Source organism: Neophocaena asiaeorientalis, unplaced genomic scaffold (assembly GCF_003031525.2).
Source record: "Neophocaena asiaeorientalis asiaeorientalis breed wild unplaced genomic scaffold, Neophocaena_asiaeorientalis_V1.1 scaffold140, whole genome shotgun sequence".
Taxonomy (NCBI): Eukaryota; Metazoa; Chordata; class Mammalia; order Artiodactyla; family Phocoenidae; genus Neophocaena; species Neophocaena asiaeorientalis.
The window spans coordinates 1,820,684-1,846,696 of NW_020173729.1; the positions used below are offsets into that span (position 1 = coordinate 1,820,684).

A 26,013-nucleotide genomic window follows, 5' to 3' on the forward strand; every position below is an offset into this window, starting at 1 on the left:
CGTGTATAAGCAGGAAGGGACTATTTCATTATTACAAAAAAGCAGAAATTCAAAACAAAAAACAAAACAAACAACAAGGAAAACAAACAAATAGGGCTCTCTTTTTTTTTTTTTGCAGTACGTGGGCCTCTCACTGTTGTGGCCTCTCCCGTTGTGGAGCACAGGCTCCGGACGCGCAGGCTCAGTGGCCATGGCTCACGGGTCCAGCCGCTCCGCGGCATGTGGGATCCTCCCGGACCGGGGCACAAACCCGCGTCCCCTGCATCGGCAGGCGGACTCTCAACCACTGCGCCACCAGGGAAGCCCGAGGGCTCTCTTCTTTATCCTTAAGGAGCCAAGAGAGATTTTTTTTTTTCTTTCTAGGTATAAAGTATGGAGAAGAAACTAACCAGGAATACCACCAGGTCCAGGACAGACAGTCTACACTAACGTTAGGGGAATTATTGTGGGAGAAAGGAATAACCATAGAGGGGGTGAAATGCTGGCACAAAAAGGAATGTAAAGGAGCACCGTGTGCCCAAGGAGTTTGAGTATTGCACATCCACCTGGAGACCTCAGTCATTCTGAATTATTTCCAAGAAAGATGAGGGATCACATGATCATTTCCATGTGATGCTGGACAAAAGGGGTCTTGGTACTGAGCAAACTGAGGACTGTGAACTTTCCTAGGCTGAGAAAACAGGCAGCATATGAGGGCTCTATATGGACTGCTCAACTTGGAGCACCTAGTCTCACATAGGTTGGACTGACCTCTGATAGGGACATACATAACCAAAAATTTCCAATGAAAACCTTGTTATCCCTGTCCTAAGTTGACTAAAATCTAATAGAAACAAGGGGAAAAACAATAAGAGGAGCAGGCAGAACAAATCCCGACCCGAACTCTCCAGTTAGCAAATGAAACCCTCAGGAAAAGGTTTTTAAACTTCATGGCTTTTAACTAACACATTGTCCACCTCTTCATCCTGGAAATCAGAACCCTTCAAATGCAACAAGGACCCTTGCTAACAGCAGACAAAGATGTCCCAGGTGCAATTAAACACCTTTTTGACTACTCAATTAAATGGTTTCGTCTGTGCCATGTCACTTATCCCTTGACACACTTTTCTCACATTTTCATACTGCCTTATCCCTGAAAAGTGGTATTAATTCAACAGGAACCAGAGTCAAATAGCTCCCCCTATGGCACGATAAGTAACCTTTTGTTCCTTTCAAAGGCTGACCCATTGGGGAAAAAATAATTGAGAGACACATGCTTTAAAGCAACTTAATTTGAGTGGGTGAGATTTTTTTTTTAATGTTGGGTTTTATTTTTTAATTTCCAGAGTAACTTTCTAATGAAATAATAAAACTCTTCTCAAAATGACATAAAGAGAATAGGACCTTTTATTTATTTGTTTATTTATTTTTTATTTTTTTAAGACGTTGGGGGTACGAGTTTATTAATTAATTATTTTTGCTGTGTTGGGTCCTCGTTTCTGTGCGAGGGCTTTCTCTAGTTGTGGCAAGTGGGGGCCACTCTCCATCGCCGTGCGCGGGCCTCTCACAATCGCGGCCTCTCTTGTTGCGGAGCACAGGCTCCAGACGCGCAGGCTCAGTAGTTGTGGCTCGTGGGTCCAGTTGCTCCTCAGCATGTGGGATCATCCCAGACCAGGGCTCGAACCTGTGTCCCCTGCATTAGCAGGCAGATTCTCAACCACTGCGCCACCAGGGAAGCCCCTATTTTTTATTTTTTTAATTTAATTTTTATTTTATATTGGAATATAGCTGATTTACAATGTTGTGTTAGTTTCAGGTGTACAGCAAAGTGATTCAGTTATACATACACAAATATCTGTTGTTTTTCAGATTCTTTTCCCATATAGGCAATTACAGAGTATTGTGTAGAGTTCCCCTGTGCTATACAGTAGGTCCCTGTTGATTATCTATTTTATATATAGTAGTATGTATCTGTTAATGCCAACCTCCTAATTTATCCCTCTCTCCCCGCCTTTCCCCTTTGGTAATCATAAGTTCGTTTTCTAAGTCTGTGAGTCTGTTTCTGTTTTGTAAATAAGCTCATTTGTACCATTTCTTAGATTCCACATTTAAGTGATATTATATGAAATTTGTCTTTCTCTGTCTGACTTACTTCACTTTGTATGATAATCTCCAGGTCCAACCATGTTGCTGCAAATAGCATTATTTCACTCTTTTTTTATGGCTGAGTAATGAGAAAAAGACCATTTAATCAGCAGACATCAGGGACAGAAAAAGACAAAAACAGACAGAAAATAATAAAATCTATCATAAGGATGAGTTCCTTAAAATGCCAAGGAATAGAGAATGAGAAATTCTCTATTCTGATTTTTAAGGCAAATAAGAAATATATAAAATGCAGGAAAATGTAGTCAGTGAATTTCATTCAGGCCCATATGGCTATCCCAGATTATCATTCTTGGAAAATATCTGCCTGAGTTTCAGAAAGGCATAGAAGGAAAAGGTTTTCTCTAGGTGTCATTACCATAAAAATACATTTAATCTCTGACTTTGTTCTTATTCAATCTGCCTTTTGTGAGCTGGCAACTCATATCCTTAGCTGGAAGGGAACTTAAATGAAAACAAATTGAGTTAAGCTCAATTAAAGAGTATAGATTTTAAGTTCATTATAAATCTCATTATTAAAATACCAAGGCCACTGTGTCTCAGCAAGGTCCAGTCTCCACAAAAGTTCATCTAAAATGTTGACTCCAGCAGTCCTCCCTGGTAGTAAGAGTTCAAAGGCAGTTACTCAGGCATGAGAATCTCTAATTGATATTTTCACTTAAACACAGAGCAACAAATTCTTACAATGTGGCTTCTCCAAGAATGTTCTCTACTGCATGAGGTCACCAAGGAGGCTTTGCAACCTTCTCTATCCAGGAATTTCCCTTCTTCCCTTTCTATTGCTGGGTTATTGATAACAGGTTTATTGCACATGGCACCAGATTTATTACTTGGATCTTTCACTCTCCTCATTAAAATCTTTTGATCACTCCCTAATTCCTTAATGAATAAATTATAGATTCTTAGCCTAACATTCTAGGTCATTCAGAATTTGACTCCAATCAACTTTTTCCTGACTCATCCCCCATGATTTCCCCACTTACATCCTGCTTCTCTAGCCAAACTAGAATATATGCAGCTCCCCAGTTAAGTTGCTCTCTTTTCTGAATCAACATGCTATGTACCCTCTGGACTGGCTAATCCTCCCGCATCCCTCTGCATTCACAGAAACCCGACCACCCAGCACAATGCACATGGGGGGCATTCGATCAACATTTGTTAAAATAAGACATATCCTGTTCAAATGTCCCCTTTGTGAAACAGAAATAATCTCTTCTGGCTCTGGCCTACCACAATACTTTGTTGGGTCTTTTTTTTTTTAATCATTATTAGTATTAGGAAGTAATATATAATCCTCATAAAACATGTTTTATAAACAGTAACAGAATTCAAAGTTAATCTTAACTTTCCCCACACACCCATTTTCCTTCCCCAGAGACAACATTAATTAACAATTTCCTGTGCATCCTTCTAGATTAGACAGGCAAAGAACATAAATTCTAAAGAGCAAGGATTTGTTTTGGTCGGTCACTGGGTTCCTCGCTCCTAGAATAATACCTCACAAATAGAAGTCAATACTTGTCAAATGAAAGAATGAATGTACGTGTAAATTAAATTACTACACATGATATGGTTTCATTTTTTAAGTTGATAATTCAAAAAGCAGCAATTTAGGTACACTATTTAAAGTTAAAAAGCATCTGTTAAGCCATAAGAAATTTTTAAAAAAGAGATCATAAACCTTCCACATTACCAGAAAGGAAGAAAATTATCATTTACCCAGTAAAAAGAACAAAGTAGATACATATGTGCCAATGCAGGTATATTCTTAAGTGAAAACGAGCAAATTATAAAATAGCATGCTTATCATCATTCTACCTGTATTTTTATGAAAGGATAGCTACATGAATAACCAACAGTTTTGTTTCTATCTTATGGTAATTACCACTTGCTGCTCATGTACTGCAGTCATGTACCTCTATGTGGTTTCTCTCCTACTCATTGTATCAACCTTAATATTAAACCCTTATGCTTTTGTGTTTTTGCTTCCCCTTAGACCAGTGCCATGTAGAGAAGAGGTACTCAATACATTTTGCTGATTGAAAGACTTAGTAAATATTAAAAGATTGAGGTTCAAACTGACTTATTGCAAGGAGAAGAATTTATTGGCAACAGTTACTAGGCCTATGTCTTATCCTAATCCTTGTTTTAAAAACCCCTGGGCACAGATGTAGAAAACAAATGCATGTACACCAAGGGGGGAAAGCTGTGGGGGGAAGCTGTGGGTGGGATGAATTGGGATATTGGGATTGACATATATACACTAATATGTATAAAATAGATAAGTAATAAGAAGATGCTGTATAAGAAAAATAAATAAAATTCAAAATCAAAAACCCCTGGGTAATTTCTTTCTTCTACTAAGAAAATGTCTTGAACAAAAGGGCATGCACTAATGAGACCCCTGAAACAATGCTGCCAACTCTCTGTTAGACAAGGTAAGAATAACTAAATTCAGACAATAATGCAACACATTTTAGCCATGTGTTCCAACAGCCATCCCAAAGAATCTTACCCAAGCTGTTATCCAATAGAAAGGGAACTAAAAATAATAAGGCCACCTCTTCCATTGTTTCTCATGGAGATGATAACAAACAAATAAATGAATGAAAACACACAGGCATGCACAATGAAAACAAGAAAAGCCTAAAATATCTGAAGAATAAACAGGAAAAGGCCTGTTACTGAACTACAAAAGGGGAGACTATTAACCAACAGAGAAAGCAGGGGGACAATTTACAACACATTTTCTTAAACCAAACAAATAAGCAAGTAAGAAAGAAAAATAAATAGTACCAGGACTGAGATCTCACTTATTGAACCAGAAAAGTGAGTTTAGAAGCTAAGTCCTAGCTAACACATCTCGTAAACTCGATGTGCAACCACGTCTCTACTTCAAAATTCTTTTCATTCACGTATTTCCTCCCAGGAGAATCTGTGTTGTCACTATGGAAAAAACAGCACTTGCCTGTCAAACTCAGCATTCCAGGACTGAAATGACACTCTACCTCCCTACTTCTCCCCAAACCCGCCCTCATCTGTGTTTTCATCTCATGGACTTGACACCACCATCCTTTATCAGCCCCAAGTACAGCCTACCGCCAAATCCTGCAAATTTGCCTCCACGTGGCTCTGGTACGCGCTTCCTTCTCTACATCTGACGGCCCTCTTGCCTGGTCTACCGTCAGGTCTGGCCTGGACCATGTCCACAGCCAACCAGGTCTGCTCTGCTCCCTTCAATCTGTTCTCCACTTCAGCCAGTAGATCTGACCACAGTACCCTTTCCACCCTTTGATGGTTTCTCTCTGCTCTGAGGATCAAAAGCAAAACAGCCTGTGAGGCTTGCAGGGTCCACCCCAGAGCATCTCTCCAGCCTCGGCACTTACAGCTCTCCTCCATGCCCAGGGCTCCAGCCACTCCATCTTCCTTCAGGGCCTTTACAAGCTATGTCCCCTCCTGCCACAGCTGTTTGCACCACCCTGCCCTCTTCACCTACTTGACTTCTAATTACCCTTAGGGCTCAGCTCAATTGTTGCATCCCAAAGGAAACCTAAGTCAGTCTGTCTTCCTCCACTACTTAGCATCGGCCTCAACTTATAATCACTGACAAGGTTAAGAGCATGGGCTCTAGAGCCAGACTACCTGAGTTTGATCCCGTATCTGCCACCTACTTGCTATGTGCCTCAGTCTTCTTATTTGTAAGATGGGGATTAACAGTACCTACCTCACAGAGTTGCTAAGAGGATTAAGTATTTGTACTGATGTAGAATCAGAGATCAACAACAGATAATCCCAAAGGCCAAATGTAGCCCACCACCTATTTTTGTAAATACAGTCTTCTTGGAACACAGACACACTCATTTGTTCACATATTGTCTGTAGCTACGTTCATGCTAAAATGGCAAATTGAGTAGTTGTGACAGAGACCATATGGACCTCAAAGCTAAAATATTTACTACCTGGTCCTCTACAAAAAAAGTTTATCAATCCCTGGAAAGATTATGCTTGATCTACACAAATGAATATCAGCTACAACAGGGATGAATGTTGAAATCATTATGCTAACTGAAAGAAGGCATCACAAAATACCACATATATGATTGCACATGTACAAAATGTCCAGAATAGGACAGTCTATAGACACAGAAAGTAGATCAGTGGTGGCCTTGGCCTGATGCAGGGAGGAGTAGAAGGTTTTGGAATAAAATTGGAATAAAGGGTATGGAGTTTCTTGTGGGGTGGGGGGGGGGCAGTGATAAAAATGTTCTAAAATTAAATGCAATGGTTGCACAATTCTGTGAGTATACTAAAAATGATTGAATTGTACACTTTAAATGGGCGAGTTGCATGGTATGTGAATCACATCTTGAATTATATCTATAAAGCCGTTCCTAAAAAAATATTAGCTAACATCTGTGAGCTAACTTGATTACTATCTGCCTCCTCACTAGCCTACGGGCTCTAGGAGAGCAGAGGCCAGGTCTGATTTAGCGCCTCACTTTGCCTGCAGCTTGTACACAGTGTGTTTCATGTTGTTCGAATTCAGAAAGCATTTGTTGAATGAATGGTTATTTGGCTGGGGCAGGAGCGAGAGGGGCTTTGTTGCTATTTTTCCCCAGTGAACCCACAGATTTAAGTACTTAGTTTGTTGGGGAAATCTATGACACACAGCAAAGAATTTCTGCTTAGGGCCTTAGCATGTAGAATCCAGCAAGGTCCTGTAGCCACATGAGGCAACCACACCCTTATGCAAACACCTGAGATTTTCACACTGAGGCTTTTGTTTCCAGCCCTATGGAACATAGCTCCTGGCTCACTGCGTAAAAGCAAATCTTGTATTTCTAGCACATGAAAATGAGCCCACAATACAGATAAAATGCCTAGGATCTGGGGTGCTATTTTTTTCTCTTCTTTCTTACCCTCTTCTGACTCACCTGAGTTGCTCAATAAACATCTGTGGAATGAATAAATCAAAGAAATGACTACATTTCTTTTAGCACATATTTCTTACTCCTTACTGCCTTTTACCAACGACATTAACACTGTGAGCATTTTTCTTGTGAAAATCAAGGTGTGAGCCTAAACACCTTCCAATGGGGCAGCAGTCCAAGCACCTCTGACTTCTGAGTGCAAAAGAGCCAGACTGGACTAAGGAGATACGTGCCGTGATTACAAATCTAGGATTCCTACACTTTTGAATGCCAGCGAGTCATGGTTTAAGTGCAGGGCTCTGTGCCCCAATTCCCAGAGATCCTGACTGAGGGGGTTCACATAGCTCACGCTCAGAAACTCCTAGCTAAAGTAATTAGACTGGTTTACATGTGTGACTTATTCTTGAGACAACAAGGGAACAGGAAGAGCCTGGCATAAATAGTAATGAAATAATAAACTGAGATATTATCATAATGTAATGCAATGTAAATCTATTCTAACTTATGGGTACCCTAAGACACGCGTGGAGGGGCTCGGAAGGCTTGCTGAAACAAGCCATGTCCAGGAATAAGTAGGACTCGGGGGTAAGGAACAATGACACTATTTCATTAAAGCTTCTAGTCAGGTGGTCAGGCAGGCATATTGTAAATGAGAAAACTATAGCTCCCAGAAGATGAAGGGTTTTTAGTCACTCATTCAATAAGCATTTATTGAAAGTCTACTGTGCCCTGGATACTGTGCTCTAGATGTCACATCTGGTAAGAGAGAAATTCAAATCCAGACGTGTCTGATACCAAAATCCATGTTCTTTTCATTATAATTAAAAATCAGCTTAAATGCCAGATCCGTGGCCCCTCCAGCTACCACCCTATCTCTGTCCTCCCCTTCAAACCCAAACTTCTTGAAAGAATTGTCTACCCTGGCTGTCTTCACTTCCTCACCTACCACTCACTTCTCAACCCATGAAAAGCTGGCTTCCACCCCAGCCCCTCCACTTAATTCTGAGCAGGGCCACTTATAATATACTCATTGCTAAACCTCATGGATACTTCTCAGTACTTTTTGGATATCTTGAAACTTCTAATACTGTTTACTACCCTCTCCTTCTTGAAATATTCTCTTTCTTAGGATTCCACGGTACCACACTCACCTTGTTTTCTTTCTACTTCTCTGGACACCCCTTCCCAGGCCCTAATATGGGCTGGTTTTGCTCTTTCTATCTCTGGAATGTTCTGCCTAGGCCCTTCTTCTCTTTCTCTAGATACCTTCATCTACTCCCAGGGAACCAATCACCATTTATATACTAATCACTTCCAAATCTTTACCTTCAGCCCAGGTGTCTGTTTCTCCTGAGCTGTGCGTATGTTTATTCCACTATCTTCTGGGTATCTCCACCTACTTATTCCAGGGACACTTCAAACTCAGCATTTCCAGAACTGAGTTACCGTCTCAATCAACTCCCTCTCCTACCAAAGTTGTTCTCCTGCATTTTTTTTCAGTTCCATCATCCACTCATTTGCCCAAGAATAAACCTGAGTCATCTTTGATACTTCCCACTCCCTCCCTTTCCCATATCCAGTCAATCAAAAAGTCCTGATAATTACCTCAATAAAGCTGAAAATAAAAATTTTTTCATATGATATAGCTTATATGTGGAATCTTAAAAAAAGGGTACAAATGAACTTATTTACAAAACAGAGGTAGAGTCACGGATGTAGAAAACAAACACATGGTTAGCAGGGGATGGGGAGGGGAATAAATTGGGAGATTGGGATTGACATATACACACTACTATATATAAAATAATCAACAAGGACCTACTGTACAGCACAGGGAACTCTATTCAATACTCTGTAATGGCCTACCTGGGAAAAGAATCTAAAAAAAAAAAAAAATGGATATATGTATAACTGATTCACTTTGCTGTACACCTGAAACCAACACAACATTGTAAATCAACTATACGCCAATAAAAATTTTTTAAATAAAATTAAAAAATTTTAAAGCCCTGAAAATTGTATCTATTAGATATCTCTGGATACCCATTTCTCTCCATCCATACTGGCACCTCCTAGATGAGGACACCATTGTCTCTCAGCTGGTCTTCCTGTCTCCACACTCAGTCCCATAAGACCACATCCCACAGTGCCCCCTGGGTGATTTCTAAATCACTAGTTCTGAATATGCTTCTACTCAGAATCCTTCAGTTGCTTCCCCTTGGTCTTAAGAAAAACTTCAAACCCCTATACATTTACATGACCTCATCTTTTCACACTCTCTTTCAAACTCTAATCCTCAGTCTCGCTAAACATCCGTTTCCTGGAATGAGCCACATTCAGCCTCATCTTCTAGCTTTTATATGCCGTCACCACAGCCTGGAGCACTCTTTCCACCTTCAATGCCTGCTCATCTATTAACACATTTTAGGTCTAAGCTTAGAAATCACTTCCTCTGGAAAGCTTTCCCTGACTCCCAAGTCTGGGTGAGGTATTCCTACTCTGTACCTCTATAGCACCATGTCAGCCCTCTTTGCAGCACACATCATACTCTACTGTTGATATAATTGTCTGTATCCCTATAATCAGAACATACGTTTCAGGACAGCACATGCCATGTGCCATCCCCTGTGTTCAGCACAGTGTCATACACCATAGGTATTTAAAAACACTTGTTGAATAATGAATGAACAAATAAATGAATGGGGCTCTAGCAATAAATGAACCTAACTTAGGAAAAGCATAACAGTTAATGGAGTAGTATCTCTTACTTTAAAAAATCCTACATTTCCCTTCAACAAGTACCTGATATCAACAAAATTTCTTGAAATGTTAAGTCACTGTCTCTACTCCCTCACCTCCCATTCTCTCCTCAACCCCCTCCAGTCAGGCCTCCGTCTCTACTATCTGAGTGTGGCGAATGTATTAGAGCTACCAACTGACTCTATGAACCCAATCCAATGGCCATTTCTCTACTTAACACTGTTGACCATACCCCCTTCTTGAAATATCTTCATCTAGGGGTTTCCAGGCCATCACGCTTGCGTGGTTTTCCTTCTTTGGCCTTGGCCACTCCTTCTCAGTGTCCTTTGCTTGCTCCTCCTCTTCTGTTTGACCTCTGAACACTGCAAGACCTAAAAGGTCTGCTCTAGCTACATATTCCGATCTCATCCAGTCCGTGGCTGTAAATGTAAGTATACCAGCCATATGCTGATGGCTGCCAAATCTATACCTTTCTCTAGAACTCTGAATCCTGACATCCAACTGTCTACTTGACATCTCCATCTGGATATCAAATAAGCATCTCATATCTATCATGGCAAAAATACAAGCTTGATTTCCCCCAAAACTAGTTTATCTGCCAATCTTTTTTTTTTTTTTTTGCAATACGCGGGCCTCTCACTGCTGTGGTCTCTCCCGTTGCAGAGCACAGGCTCCAGATGCGCAGGCTCAGCGGCCATGGCTCACGGGCCCAGCCGCTCCGCAGCATGTGGGATCTTCCCGGACCGGGGCACGAACCCGTGTCCCCTGCATCGGCAGGCGGACTCCCAACCACTGCGCCACCAGGGAAGCCCTATCTGCCAATCTTTATCGCAATAAATTCCATAACCAACCGCTCATTTTCTCAAGGCAAAAATTTAGAAATTATCCTTAATTTCTCTTATTAATCACCCAATCATCCCAATGTTCACAAACATCCTTTGAAAAAAAAATCCGTGGTTCCAGCAAAGGAAACCATAAACAAGACCAAAAGACAACCCTCAGGATGATTTAAAAAAAAATCCGTGGTTCTTCATCCCATTGCTACCACCTTTGGTCCAAATTACTATGATATCTCACCAGGGTTACAACAAAAGCATCCTAACTGGCTTTCCTGCTTCCCCTCCTGCTCCCAGATAATCCCCTCTCCACCCAGCAGCCAGACTGGAAAATGTAAATCAGATCATGTTACTCCCTTGATTAAAACTTTCCAAAGGTTTCCCGTCCACACACCTTAGCTTAGAGCTGATGAATCCCTGCCTAACCCAGCTCTGCCTTGCTCTCCAATCACCCTGCCCCTCATCCACCACAATCCAGCCACACCAGGCTCCCTCTGCTCCATGAATTCACCATGTTTGTTTCTCTTGTTGAGTTCTTCCTTGAGCCATTGTCTCATACTGGAATGCCCCTCCCTAGCTCTTTGCACAGCAGCTCCTTTGTGTTATTCAATTGCTCCTTAAGTGTCTCCTCTTCCTTCTCTGACACCTGATCTAAAGAAGATGCCCAAGCATAAATCCATTTTTGCATAAGTCTGTTTTTGATATTTGCTATTTTTCTTAATGATTTATTGTTTGTCTCTGTAACTGAAATGCAAGCCTCATGGGGCACATGAAGCTTACTGGAGTTGTTCACCTCAATAACCTCTCAACCCAAAATAGTGCTGGATAAAAAAAAAAAAAATAGTGCTTGATACAAGGTGGGGTTTCAGGGAACACATGCTGCATGAATATATCAATGAACAGACTGACCTGTATTCATAAAAACCGTAATTACGTGATAAAATGGTTAGGTGTGAATTCACCTGTACTTTTGAAACACTGTGCTTTGAAGACATCAAACCACCCTGGAAGTTCTGCTGAGTAAACACTCAGACTGAGGCAGACAGACACATACAGCAGAACTAGTTTGCACTCTGAATAGCCTTCTTAACTGAAGACGAGGCCAACAACGCCCACGTTTTGGAAAGATCCTACACGTTACTCAAATTTGAGAAGTGCCGTCGGTGTTCTGTATTTGAGCCAGGTGCCCTTGATCTTGTAACATTTCGCTGCCCGTGTAATTGGTAGTACCCTTTGTAGTAAAGGCTGAAAAGACAAAGGCGTGACCCGTGCATGCTGCTCCACCCCAGAGGCAGAGAGCAAGTGTGTGTAGCTGCTCTTCTCCCATTTTCTTCCAGTGCTCATTCAACACATGTTGCCTCATAGACCATCAATGACCAGGAGAGATTATTCACCCAGAATCTCATATCTCTCCTGCAAAGGTACACACATTATCTTTCTAAGATATACATATATCTATCTAAGATATACACACATGATAATGCCAAACATTCCATTTCTCTAATAAATCATTCATAGCTTTTTATTTATCATTTTTAAATGACTTTTTATTTATCATTTTTAAATGACTCTAAAAATACCCGTCAGCTCTCATACATATTGAGAACAACAAATACAGTTACTTTTTACCAAATTTCCCTGAACGTTTTAGAAAAATGGAGCCATTTGGAGAAATTATAATCACCAATGCTGAAACCAGATGAGGGAAGTTATCTCTTGAAGAAGCACATTTAGAATGACCTCTGATTTTTAGAGTATAAAATCACACACTAAACCCACCAGATGGTTATAAATTAATCTCTTATATTTACTTCAAATTTTCCCATTTCCAAAGGGAAATTATTTTGAGTTTTATTTTTCCTAATATACTACTTCAAGCTCTGAATAATTACACCCCCTCCCAACACACACACATACACAACAAATGCTCAGAAAATCTTGTATCGCCCATGGGGCTAATTAAAAAGGATTCTGATTTCTATAAGGAATGAATGAGATCTTTGTTAACCTACTTTAACAGGACTCTAAATGACCCTGGATTTATCTTGCCCTACTTTTCAAAATGTAACTGACCCAGAATAAAGTAAGCTTATCCCCAAACTCCTGGCAAAAACAGAACCAAAGTTCCCCGAAGACAAAACCGTATATACAACCTAAAAAGAAAAAAACAAAAAAGAAAAAGAAAAAACCTTTCCCTGAAAAACATCATTCACTGCAAACACCACTGCTTCCAGAGCTATTTTGTTTTTCATTTAATTGGAATATTTTTAAGATTATGAAGCTTTACAATATGAAGGCAAATAATCCTCCAAAAAAACACAGCAGAAGACAGTATCAGCTATTATGAGAGCAGGAAATTTCTGGAAGCTTTTTTGTTGGGACAGTACAGCACTGATAGCTGGTGAAGGACTATAACTTGATTATTTTCTCCGGGTGTAATAATCACCTAATTGGCAAAGAAACCCAGAGATGATTTGCTTTTATTCATAATAACAAAGCAGTCTGCCTTGGTTAAAGAAGCAAAAATACTGTCTGCATATTTCTTACTATTCATTCATCATTTCCATCAAAATCCCACATTGGGGACCTAGGTGTAAAAGGGCAGAAATCCTACCCAGAAGCATTTTATTAAATCCACTCCTCTTTCTCAGTCTTCACAGTTTCATTCACTCACTGTCATAAGGTAGAACAGAATTTCTCTCAGAAACATGATACTAAAACACTACTGAGCCCCTAAACACCATATACATACCTCACTGCCTCGTGTCTAAAGAAATCTTTGCTTCCATCCTGTCTGATTTTCCTGAACACTGAACAATTTTTCTAATTCAGTATACTTTATATATTTTTTTCTTTTTTTTAATTTAAATTTAATTTTTACTTTATATTGGAATATAGTTAATTTACAATATTGTGTTAGTTTCAGGTGTACAGCAAAGTGATTCAGTTATACATACATACATATCCATCTTTTTCAGCTTCTTTTCTCACATAGGTTATTACAGAATATTGAGCTCCCTGTGCTTTACGGTAGATTCCTGTTGATTATCTATTTCATATATACTAGTGTTCTATGTTAATCCCAAACTCCTAATATATATCTTTATAGTGGAATGGCCACTCAGTTTTTCATTACACAGTTTTTTATTGAAAGCCTAAAACACGTCAGAAATTTCATTGGCAATAAAGATACAAGATTTCCTATGCAGGGCACCTAACATACTTAGAGGAACTCAGATGGCTTATTAGAGCAAGAGATGTCCAAAGATGAAAGGAAACTCCAGGATAAGGAATAATTACAGAGGGTTCAGCAAGAAAACAAACTCCCGGGAAGTTCTTATTTGTCTTACTTGTTGATGTCACTTTCACATGATGTCAACAGGCAAAAGCACAGCTAGACTACATGCCTCTTGAAGGTGCTCAATCTATTCATCTTTGCATCCTTAACACCCTACCTATGGCTGCCATCCAGTATTTACTGAACAAGTGAATAAAATTCAACATTACATCGCATAATTATTCTTGTAATCTAACCCAACGGACACAAATATTTTCTAATGTTATTAAAAGGAATACATAAATTGAAAGCCTCCCTTCAGATGGATACTCAGTAAATCATGAATAAATTTAAATGGAGTAATAGCCTAACTACAGAGACTCACATTTCACTGCTCAGCCCTACCAAGCAATGTCTACCCAGAAGGCATAAAGGGCTTTTTAAGCTTTAAAAATATGTCATCTAGAAGATAACAGCACTAAATAAAACATATGAGCATTGTTTGAAACAACACAGTAACTTGGCTGGACATGGGTTTATACAGGTTCGTGCAGATGGTTAACCATTCACCAGCATTTTGGCAGGACTGCATGAAAGTTAACTCCACGTGTGGTGGCAAAGGTAACAGAATACACACTCCTTCCTAGTCCTTTGTCTAATTGATGATAACATTCTCTATTTGGATGCTGTTGCTCTAATGAGCTACCATTGGCCTACCTCATTTTTGAAAACAAAATAATGTGCCCCGGTACATAAAATTATGAAACAACTTAAATCGGGACTTCCCTGGCAGTCCAGTGGTTAAGACTTCACCTTCCAAGGCAGGGTGTACAGGTTCAATCCCTGGTCGGGGAGCTAAGATCCCACATGCCTCACAGCCAAAAAACCAAAACATAAAACAGAAGCAATATTCTAACAAATTCAATACAGACTTTAAAAATGGTGCACATCAAAAAAAAAAAAAAAAAAACTTAAATCTGAAATGTATAAAGTGTCCAAAATTGCCATAGCTACCACTTAAAATATCACAAGAGGAGTCAGCCTAGTCAGTCAATTTCACTCATTGTTTTTTGGTTTTTTTTTTTTCGGTACGCGGGCCTCTCACTGTTGTGGCCTCTCCCATTGCAGAGCACAGGCTCTGGACGCACAGGCTCAGCGGCCATGGCTCACGGGCCCAGCCGCTCCGCGGCATGTGGGATCTTCCCGGACCAGGGCACGAACCCGTGTCCCCTGCATCGGCAGGCGGACTCTCAACCACTGCGCAACTAGGGAAGCCCCACTCATTGTTTTTAATTGAACTATAGTTGATTTCAAATATCATGTCGATTCCAGGTATCAATTTCACTCATTATTAATTTGACTTTCAAATGGGCCCTCGACCTGTGTCGTGCTATTAAGCTTTCCATGACATAGGAAGTTCTCAAGCGTTTCTTTGAAAACAGGATTTTTTATCTACAACAATTTATTTTAAGCATATTGATATAAAATAGTATTTATGGTCTTATTATTTGATGCTATTAAAATACTTGGTGAAAAGATACTAAATAAAAAGGAAGTTAAGGGGCTTCCCTGGTGGCGCAGTGGTTGGGAGTCCGCCTGCCAATGCAGGGGACGCGGGTTCGGGCCCCGGTCCGGGAAGATCCCACATGCCGCGGAGCAGCTGAGCCCATGTGCCACAACTACTGAGCCCGAACGCCACAACAATTGAAGCCCACGCGCCCAGAGCCTGTGCTCCACAACAAGAGAAGCCACCACAATGAGAAGTCCACGCACTGCAACCAAGAGTAACCCCTGCTCCCCGCAACTAGAGAAAGCCGTTGCACAGCAATGGACACAACACAGCCAAAAATAAAAAATAAATAAAATAAATAAATTTATCTTTTTAAAAAAGGAAGTTAATACTTTGGACATTATAGTTGCTACCACTATTATCTCAAGCAGCTCAGCTTCTAACTTTGGAGCTTCTCCACCTTATTTTGCATAGTCAGTAACTGCAGAGTCCTACTGAGTCTTCCACCTTAATGGTTTCTTATCTGTCCCATACTTTCCTACTCACTGCTATAACTCGAATCCACACCAACATTACCCAATACGCAGATATTTGCAAAGCTTTCTAATCAGTTTCTCCAATTTCACTTTCTCACCCCTTTCAAGTCTTCCTATACCTCAAACCCAGACTAATCTCCTAAGGCACAACTCTGACCATGGACCCTGTCCTCTCATTCCCAAGACCCAAGAGCTACCTGCTGCCTAAAAGCAAAATCCCCAAACTTCTTGGGCTTGAATTCAACTCCCTCAAGGATCTTCATCTCAGAAATCCTACTGAAGGGATTCCTCCTTTGGTCTCAAATTAAATGGAATGGCAAAGAAAGTCCCTTCCAACTTGAAAACTCTGTGGTATTATCCAGCTTTACCCTTTACTGCTTCCATAATCGTATCAAAGGAATGTTCTCTGAACCTACCTTTCCCACCTGAAGAGCTTAGCAGAGATGTTATTTCAGACAAAATATGTACTTACTATTCTCTTAGGATAAAAGGGAAGGAAGCACCTATTATTTTGCCAGGTAAGAAATCCAATGGAAAGATGTAAAGAAATTCTATAATGGAAACCTCAGTAAAGCAAATAATTTTTAAAAGCAACCATTTATTTATCATTTTAATAGCTTAAACTTTCATATCTATAATTTATTTAAAATGTGGACCACCCATGGTAGTACAAAATGCACTAAACTAAAATAAATTCCAGTTTTTACATTAATCTGCTCAAATTGTTCAAATTCACAAATGTCATTTCTTTTTCCTCCCTAAAATCCAACCATTTCAATATTACTATGCTCACTAGACTAAGAGATCACAAATATCTCTCTACAAAAAGTGCCTTTAAAAATCCCTTCATATGGGCTTCCCTGGTGGCACAGTGGTTGAGAGTCCGCCTGCCGATGCAGGGGACACGGGTTCGTGCCCCGGTCCGGGAAGATCCCACATGCCGCGGAGCGGCTAGGCCCATGAGCCATGGCCACTGAGCCTGCGCGTCTGGAGCCAAATCCCTTCATAAAGACATTTTCTCAAAGATCACACAAATGATGAACAATAAATGATGTTTATTGTCCTGCTCTATGAATTTCAGCAAAGCACTGCCTGATTCCTTAGGTCTGATGCCTTGTTGGCCTTGCACACATAATATACCTGTTTTCATAGCATATCAACAATGATTCACCATATTTCAATGCAGACATTTTAATCTTTTCTTAAGCGTATTATTCTCAGTCAAGGTATGGCCATAATTGCCTCACCTTATATAAGTTTTTGGCTAAAATAAAATAGGCATTATTAGTTAAATAGGCCCCTTTCTTCCTTTTAAAAAAAAGGTTCTGAAATGAGGAGAAAAAACCTTTCTTATGAGCAGTCATCCTGAGCCTTTCATACGACATAAAATCTCTTCACTCATATTACTCCAAGGATCACTAAGCACATGTGAATTCTGTGAAATACAAGTCTGCTTACATGGTGTACAAAGCCAAATGATTTTAAGACTATTGCCAACAGCCTGCAGTTCAGTAGTTGCTGATGTTCATAATATTGTCTATCAATGTTTTCGTCTACATAGCTAATAGCCGTGCAATGAAACCAAAGTTACCTTCAGAAATACATACAAGTTCGTTCTTTCTTTCCTTCCTTCCTCCCTCCCTCCTTTCTTTCTTTCTTTCTTTCAGCAACTCAGGCCGAAAGAATCATTACAAATCTGCTGATAACAATACAGAACTTAACTTTGGGAAATCCATTCATTTCATGGTTAAGCCTTCATTCTACAGTCATGGGAACTCCTCAGTTGAGAGTATTTGGCTAATGTGAGCAGCCCTTGCCCAGTGTAAAGCTGACTATAGTATAGTATTGGTTTTCCACCTCTCCCCCTATAGAGCAATGCATCCAGCAGCATATTCCTCTAAAGAGACCACGAAGGAAAAATCATTCACACCGGCAGCACATGTATATCACATTTCCATTGCCAAGCGGCCCATACTCATCTCCTACTGTAGAGCAGATTGTATAACCTAGTATAATTCAAAACATGCTATAAGAAAACACTCATTTATCAGTAATTTGCTAATTATTTTGAGCTACTTGTGAACCTGAGATTAATGTTACTTGAAAATGCCCATCCATATTCAGGATGTGAAAGATTGCTATAAAAATTTAAAATTAAAAATATAAAAGTTTGCTATGGATTAACTAGGGTAAGGCTAAGATTTATTTGCACTTTCCAGAGAAAGTTGTTCAGGAAATTCCCTCTTTCAAATTGTTCTTTGAACTATGTCGGAGTGGCTGTGGTGCAGTGGAAAGAAAACTATCCTCCAGGTCAAAACTGAGCTCTGCTGCTCACTAACTGTGTGACTCTGGGGGAGTAATTCCATCTTTGTGAGCCACAGCTTCCTTCTCTGTATCTTGAAGATAAAAATATCTACCTTACAGTGTGGTTGTAAGGATCAAATGAGGTAATGTACGTAAGGGTGCTGTGTAAGCTAGGGCATGCTACATAAAACTCTACAGTGGGGAAGAAAACATCTTTAAATATAACACCCATAATATTATTATAAGTGCTAAAATAGGTACTATGGGAGAACAGAGGAGACAGTGTGAATCTCAGCCAAAGAAAGAGTGGGGCTCATGGAGAGGGCCGAGTCTGGCTAAGTTTGGGATGAACAGGGATAGAGGAGGCCTAGATGAGCTGGACTCTTCCAGTGGAAAGAGGAGACAGGAGAGCTGCAGGGGGAACCACCTGAACAAAAGCACACAAGCAGGGGAGCATGGCCCCTCAAGGAGCCATGGGGCTGGAGCACAGGGTGCTTGTGGGAGATGAGGGCAGAGAGAAAGGTGAGCAGCAGACAGGAAGTGCCTGTGAGCCACACCAAGAAGTCTAGACTTTATCCCATGTGTGATGGGAAGCCATTGAACAGAAATGTCAAAACTGAAAAACACACATCTGGTTTACCATTTTTTCCCATCCACCATGCAACTTCTACTCTAGCTGTGTGCTCCTGGACAAGAAATCCTTTGGGACAAAGACTTTAACTGTAGTATCTACAAAGAAATTACGATGCATTTACTGAGCTCCTACTCTCTGTTCCTACTCTATGTCAGGCAAGCATGGTGCTAAGCCCTTTGCATGCATTATGGTTCATCTTCAAAGCACAGATGCAATATAGGCATCATCATCCACATTCTAAATATGAGGAAACTGAGACAAAAAAGATGAAGTCTCTTATCCAAGTTCAAAGAACTGGTAAGTGGCAGAGCCAGCATGAGAAATGAGATTTACTTGGAAGTATGCACTTTTTGACTGCTTTCAGTCAACTCCACCACCACCACTGCCTCTGGTAACCACAAATCTGATCTTTTTCTGTGAGTTTCTATGTTGGGTTGGTTGTTTGTTTTTGAAGTATTATTGACCTACGACACTATATTAGTTCCTGTTACATAACACAGTGTTTAAATATTTCTATACATTTCAAAAGGATCACCATAATAAGTCTAGTTACAGTCTGTTACAAGATAAATAAGTACTAGGGGTGTAATGTACACATGATAAATATAATTAACACTGTTCTATTTTATATATGAAAGTTGTCAAGAGTAAATCCTAAGGGTTCTCATCATATGGAAAAAACTTTTTTTGTTTCTTTAATTTTGTATCTATTTGAGATGATGGATGTTCACTGCACTTATTGTGATTACCAGTTCATGATGTACGTAAGTCAAGTCATTATGCTGTACACCTTAAACTTATACAGTGCTGTATGCCAATAATATCTCAATAAAACTGGAAGAAAAAAATCAAATAAATGCATACATAAATACTTATCAGGATCAATTGATTCAGGAAAAAAGGAAGGGAGGGAGGGAGAGAGATAAAGAAAGGAAGGGAAGGGAAGGGAAGGAAAGGGAAGGAAAGGAAAGGAGGAAGGAAGGAAGGAAGGAAGGAAGGAAGGAAGAAATTAGATTTACCGACCATTTATTGATGCACTGTCATCCTGATACACTTTAGGGCACATGAATTACTACTCATATTCAACCAAAACTTGAGAGAAAAATAAGAACATTGGGTTTTTTCCGATAAATGAAAATTTGATTCAAACTACTTATGACGAGTATATAACACCATAAAAATGCACTTACTGAGAATTTTTTAAATTCTTACCTCAAGTACTATCCCTCAAAATACGTTTCTTGAGTCTATACAAATTACATGATACTTATTTTTAAAAGCCATTGACCCCAAGGTCAAGAAGCTAATCATTCAAAACCATGTTTAATTAAAAAGAGATATCAGAAAGAAAGTCTTTCGGGGATCTTTATCATACATGACACAAATAAATACAATGCACAGCATGGTGACTATAGTTAATAATGCTGTGCTGCACATTTGAAAGTTGCTAAGAGAGTAGATCTTAAAAGTCCTCATCACAAGAAAAAGAAATTCTGTAACTATGTATGGTGACAGATGTTAATTAGACTTATCGTGATGATCACTTCACAACCTACACAAATACTGAATTGTTATATTGTACACCTGAAACTAATATAATGTTATATGTCTATTATACTTCAATTCTTCTAATAATAAATTAAAAATTAAAAAAATTAGTGACTCAAAAGCTATGGCTTCTAAATAACATTCTAAGAATGTTACATAATGCTGTCAATAATCTTTCAACTACTTTAAAATACACAGTGACATAAATATTTTCAAAGACTTGCCATACCCTTATTTATTCTACACTAGCTGACTTTACTCAGCTCCAAGATATGCAACAGAGGTGTAAAGTCTAGTGGCTAAGGAATTTTCAAAGTACATAACAAATATTGCCAAGAAACATTAAAAAAAAATACGGACAGTACTTATTTGCATAAAGGCACACATAATTCATGGGACTGGAAGTTCACTCACTTTTAATACTACTACTATTCCTTTTTATTAGGGCAAAATAAGGATGTACATTCAAAAAGATGTAAAATAAGTGCAAACAATGCCAAGCAAACTATGGTTAACTATTTAATTTTCATTGCAAATAAAACACATGCACTCAGATTGAGAAACCGAGATACCAAGTTCCTTCCAGGTATTCCCTACTTTCCTAAGTAGCTGAGAGAGCAATAAAGATATTGAAGTATACTGAAAGATTCTACAATTGGAAAAATACAGATACATGTATATATTTTACCATAAGAGAGACAGAAAGCAATACAATTTGTGAATAGATGAGAGTTAGGTTCTCACAGTTACCACACCCAATCTTAATACCTTGCAATGAAAAATGGAGATCATCGATGCCCAAGGAAACCTGTTCGTCTTCGGTGGGAAGCACAGGACTAGATGCCATCCTTTGACTCAATGGAGATTATATCATGTCCATCTCAGTTAAAGAAGTGAACTAAAAATAGAAGGGATAAACGCTCATTAGTAACTCTGCAGCCCTGCATTTCCAGTAAACATGCATTGCCAGGAAACAACAGCAACCAGAAACTGCCCTCCAAAAGAATCACAGCTTTCTAGAAAGTGTTGCTTAGTTCACATGGAACAAAGTGACTACGCCTTCTTTTTTGAATCATAATCAAAATTTTGCCCTATGACCTATTCAGTCCCTTTAGAGTCTGCAGGCAGAACTCCACAAGAGCTAGCACTGCAGATTCTATACTAGCGGTGAAAAGGAAAGCTACGCAATTATATTTTATAATTTGTCCAGAGGATGTAACACTGACACGAACTGATATCTTAGGTTTTGTGTGTATTATATTATTAGCCTCAACATACAAGGATTTTCTTTAAAGCTTTTCGTTTAACTTAGTTCCTTTTCTGCTCCATGATTGTTGCCATTTACTGGAAACAATAAGAACTGGGTCTGCATAGTTTGCAAAGTGAAACTAAAAAAACTATATCAAAAAGAATGTTTTCAGGGGTTATCTAAGATATTGAATTATTTTCCTAAGCCCTTATTTTTCCACCTACACATTTCTTTCTCTACCCCCACTTTGACTTTTAAGGAATCCTTCCAGTAAGAGTAATTCTTACTGAGCAACTCTTAAGTACTGCTTCGTGTATGTGTATGCCACTATTTGTATTCTGGGGGCTGAGAATAAATCATTGACTTCTCCCATACAGATGATGACTTCCTTAGCAAAATAAACTTAACCAAGTACATAAAAACATAAAATGTATCAGGGGATGGATAGAAGAATGGATAAGTGTACAGACACGTGATCAACAAAGTATAGCAAAACGATAATGGCAGAATCTGTGTGTTGAATATGTGTGTTCACTGTTAAATCCTTTAACTTTGCTGTATATTAGAAATTCTTCATAATAAAATGTTGGGGGGGGAGACTAAAAAATAAATGAACCTGAGGCCAAGAGCTAGATACAATCAGTCATATCCAATAGACCACTTAAAAAAAATGCAAAGAACAAAAATCATTAAACATCTAATGCTAGAGCCAGACTTCGAAAATCTTTCAATCCTGTCTTCCCACTGTTTATCATCCAAAACTCCTTTATCATCTCTCCCACGGATCACCGTTGTTAAAGATTTTACCTACCAAATAAACTATGTTTATTAATTAATGTTTATCAACTAATAATTAGTTTTATCCTCTGAAGTAAGATGAATCAGAGCCTGCCTGAGGTAGCATTGTTCCTATACAGAGTTGATACAATTCTAATCAAAATGAAAAGCTTCTTGATCGTTCAATGAGCCTGTGCAGCCTGCTGATTGATAAAGGTACAAATGTCCTCAGTTGTTGGTGTACTAAAGACCTCCACTACCCATTCCCATGCTGAGAGCTCCTGAACCCAGAAGGCAAAGCACTTCTTCATGATGATAGGGAGAAAAACTGAATTCCAGAATTAATTTCCTAATGGCACCCACTATTCCATGCCAGGGCTATTAAATAAAACGATAATAATGATAGTAGCAAACACTTATATAGCACTTACTATATATAGGTACTGTTCTAAGCATGAGTTAGGCATCGTAATTATCCCATATTTGAAAAGACAAAACTGAGATGCACAAATGTCATATACCGTTGTCTAAGGACACATAACTAATAAATGATGGAACTAAGATTTGAACCCAGGTGGTTTCGGTTTCAAGAGTCCATGCTCTTAGCCAATACAGGTTGGTACCTCATAGAGCCAGCTAGAGCTAGCTAAAACTCAGCCAGATTTTATTAATTCCTTCTTTTGCTCATTTACTCAGCAAGCATTTATATATGCTATATGCTGCTCTCAAGGAATTCAATCTTCTGAGAATGACAGATAAACACATATTGAGTGAAATCTTCTAAGAAACATATGTAGAAGGTGTTATGGAAGCACAGGAGAAGGCATGTCCTATCGCTTGAATCTGAAGATAGATGTGATTAGAGGAGTGTACTTAATATAAAACAGCATCTCCCTCCAAATAGTCCTGTAAGCATTATTTGGGTAATACCTTGAATTTAGTAAGAATGTCTCTGAGGGCCACTCATTGCCATTCAATATTAAATAAATATAAGTTATCAAATGTAGGGGCAAGAACTTAAAATAAAAACAGAATAATATGCAACAATTTGATAACCAGAGAATCAAGAAATGTTCTAAACTAGACTGGCATGTGGAATCCACTATATTCTATATTAAAGTTGTAGAAAAAAAAATAGTATTCGTAAAAAAAAAAAAAGTCTAGACCTTAAAATAACTTATGTGTCTCAGAGGTTTCTGTTTTTTTTTTGGTTTCTGTTTTTAACAGTGAAAATTTATTAACAAAGAAGTCAGTAAAATATATTTTTTTATTTACTGAAGAATTTCCTAGAGCTTCTAAACAATGTAAATCAAAAGTAAAACCAGGGAATTCCCTGGTGGTCTAGCAGTTAAGACTCTGGGCTTTCACTGCCAAGGGCCCAGGTTTGATCCGTGGTCTGGGAACTAAGATCCTGCAAGCTGTGTGGTGCAGCCAAAAAAACTAAAACAAAAAGTAAAACCAAGCTATGAAGACTGAATCAATTGCAAGTGCTGGATTTTTTTTTGTGTGTGTGTTATGCCGGCCTCTCACTGTTGCGGGCGGCCTCTCCTGCTGCGGAGCACAGGCTCCGGATCAGCGGCCATGGCTCACCGGCCCAGGCGCTCCGTGGCATGTGGGATCTTCCCGAAGCAGGGCACGAACCCGTGTCCCCTGCATCGGCAGGCGGACTCTCAACCACTGTGCCACCAGGGAAGCCTCAAGTGCTGGATTTTTGATCCCAATACTGTCTTAGTACAATTATTTATCAAAACACACTACAGAGGTCATGAGGATCTGACTGAAGACAACGTATGATGACAATTCCAACATAATTGTTTTTGGTGAGAAACAGTTGACATCTCCAGAGAGGAATTTACTTGCTAAATAGGGCTCATGAAAAACTGGAACACAGTAGAGAAGACAAGCTTTGAGAGACTTCTCAGGATCTTAACTGAGAAGCTAGAAAGAATATGAGCAAGGAAGGCAGAAAGAGGATGAAGCTTGGCCAGGGGCTCAGTGAGTCAGTCACAAGGGTCTATCAACCAAAATCCTGAGGGCCATCCTATCATTTGCCTGCCGACTCCCCTGTGGGGAGCATGAGGGCTGTCTGCCCAGGTGGAATCACAGCACAGACAAGCCCTTCTTCCCAGGTGGTCCTCATCACCTTACTTTTCCTTTTCAAATAAAAGTTACATACAATTATGTAACATCAGGGTTCAGAATGAAAATAATAGATCTTCAGACACATACGAAAGATTAGGTAAAGAATTAATGTAGTGGCATTAAAGATTCGAAGAGCAAGTAGAATCATGTGGAACTGTGTTTTTAAAATCCATGTAAATTAATACACATGCTTTTATAAATGGCATAAGCTATTTTGATACAACTGTGGTTTGCTAATGCAATACATCTTAATATGCGTCTGGTTTCTCTAAAACCTCAAAACACTAGAGTATTTCCCTTTTAAAAGAAATCTTGGCATATACTTTGGATTATTATGATTAGAATTTTTACAACTCAAAAGTGAAATTTGAATAGAGATCATTTCTAATGAGTGGAATTATTAGTGATTTTTATTTCTTCCTTTTGCTTATATTCATTTTTAAAGTTTCAAATGATGAATTTGAATATGAAGAGCAGCCTATTTCTGCTGCAATAAGAAAAACATTTTTGCTTTTATTTTGGTGAAATGACAACAAATGGGGAATAAGGTATTTAGTTCAGGGTCAGCTCTCCAATCCATATGCTATGGAAACTGTGTATCTATAGCTGTATAATGAGAAAAATACTCTCTTGACACAAATATTAGAAAACTTCTCTGGGTTTGTCAGAAATTTCTAGAAAGGACTCCTAAAGCCTATTCGGTAGCTCAAGAGGTCTCACTTTCTCATTAGTAGATAGTTTGTTAATGAGCCCTGCTGTTCTAACAGCACTGAAAAAAGCACTATCAATGGGGAGAAAGGGACTTCTATGTCACCTTCAAAATTTGATCGGAAGGTGTATGTACCATAGCAGGACATGCTAAACACATTTAGGTAGTTCTTTAACAGACTGGTTTAAATGTTACCATTTTCCCTGGCGTAAATTCCCTGTTCTTTCTTCTGTCCTTCAGCTGTACCAGGTTATTTACGGTAGAGCTAGGAATTCTAAAGGCTCTCCCTTTTGCCTGTTAAGTTATAGAGCTTGTCATCGCACTGACAAGTTGTTAACTCTGATCTGCCTCCAAGCTCACAGAAGAAAGCTGGTGACACACTTGCCATAATAAGCTTCTCCATCTGTTTCCCATTAACTTTTCCTAACTCTGTTATTACTTATGTTTCATCATCACTTGACCAGAAGCAATTGCTGTAAATTCCCAGATCCATTGATTTTTAAGATCCACTCTTCTCTCTCCTTTTAGGCAATTTATTTTTCTAATAATCACCACCAAATGCCAGAACAATCAATCCTAACCATTCACCACACTTTTGGAACACAAACACGTAGCAATTCTCTGGATATGATATCGCTGCACTTGCTACCTCACA

At 39.1% G+C, this 26,013-nt stretch overlaps 1 protein-coding gene across 1 annotated transcript in view; it reads right to left on the minus strand.

Moving 5' to 3' along the window:
* The window catches only part of SYNE2 (spectrin repeat containing nuclear envelope protein 2), a 311,661-nt gene that overhangs the window by 245,389 nt on the left and 40,259 nt on the right, over positions 1-26,013 (minus strand). The window contains exon 2 of the mRNA XM_024750801.1: positions 21,250-21,379. Coding sequence (XP_024606569.1) covers positions 21,250-21,328 — 79 coding nt within the window. The 5' untranslated portion in view covers positions 21,329-21,379. The remainder of the gene's footprint in view (positions 1-21,249; positions 21,380-26,013) is intronic.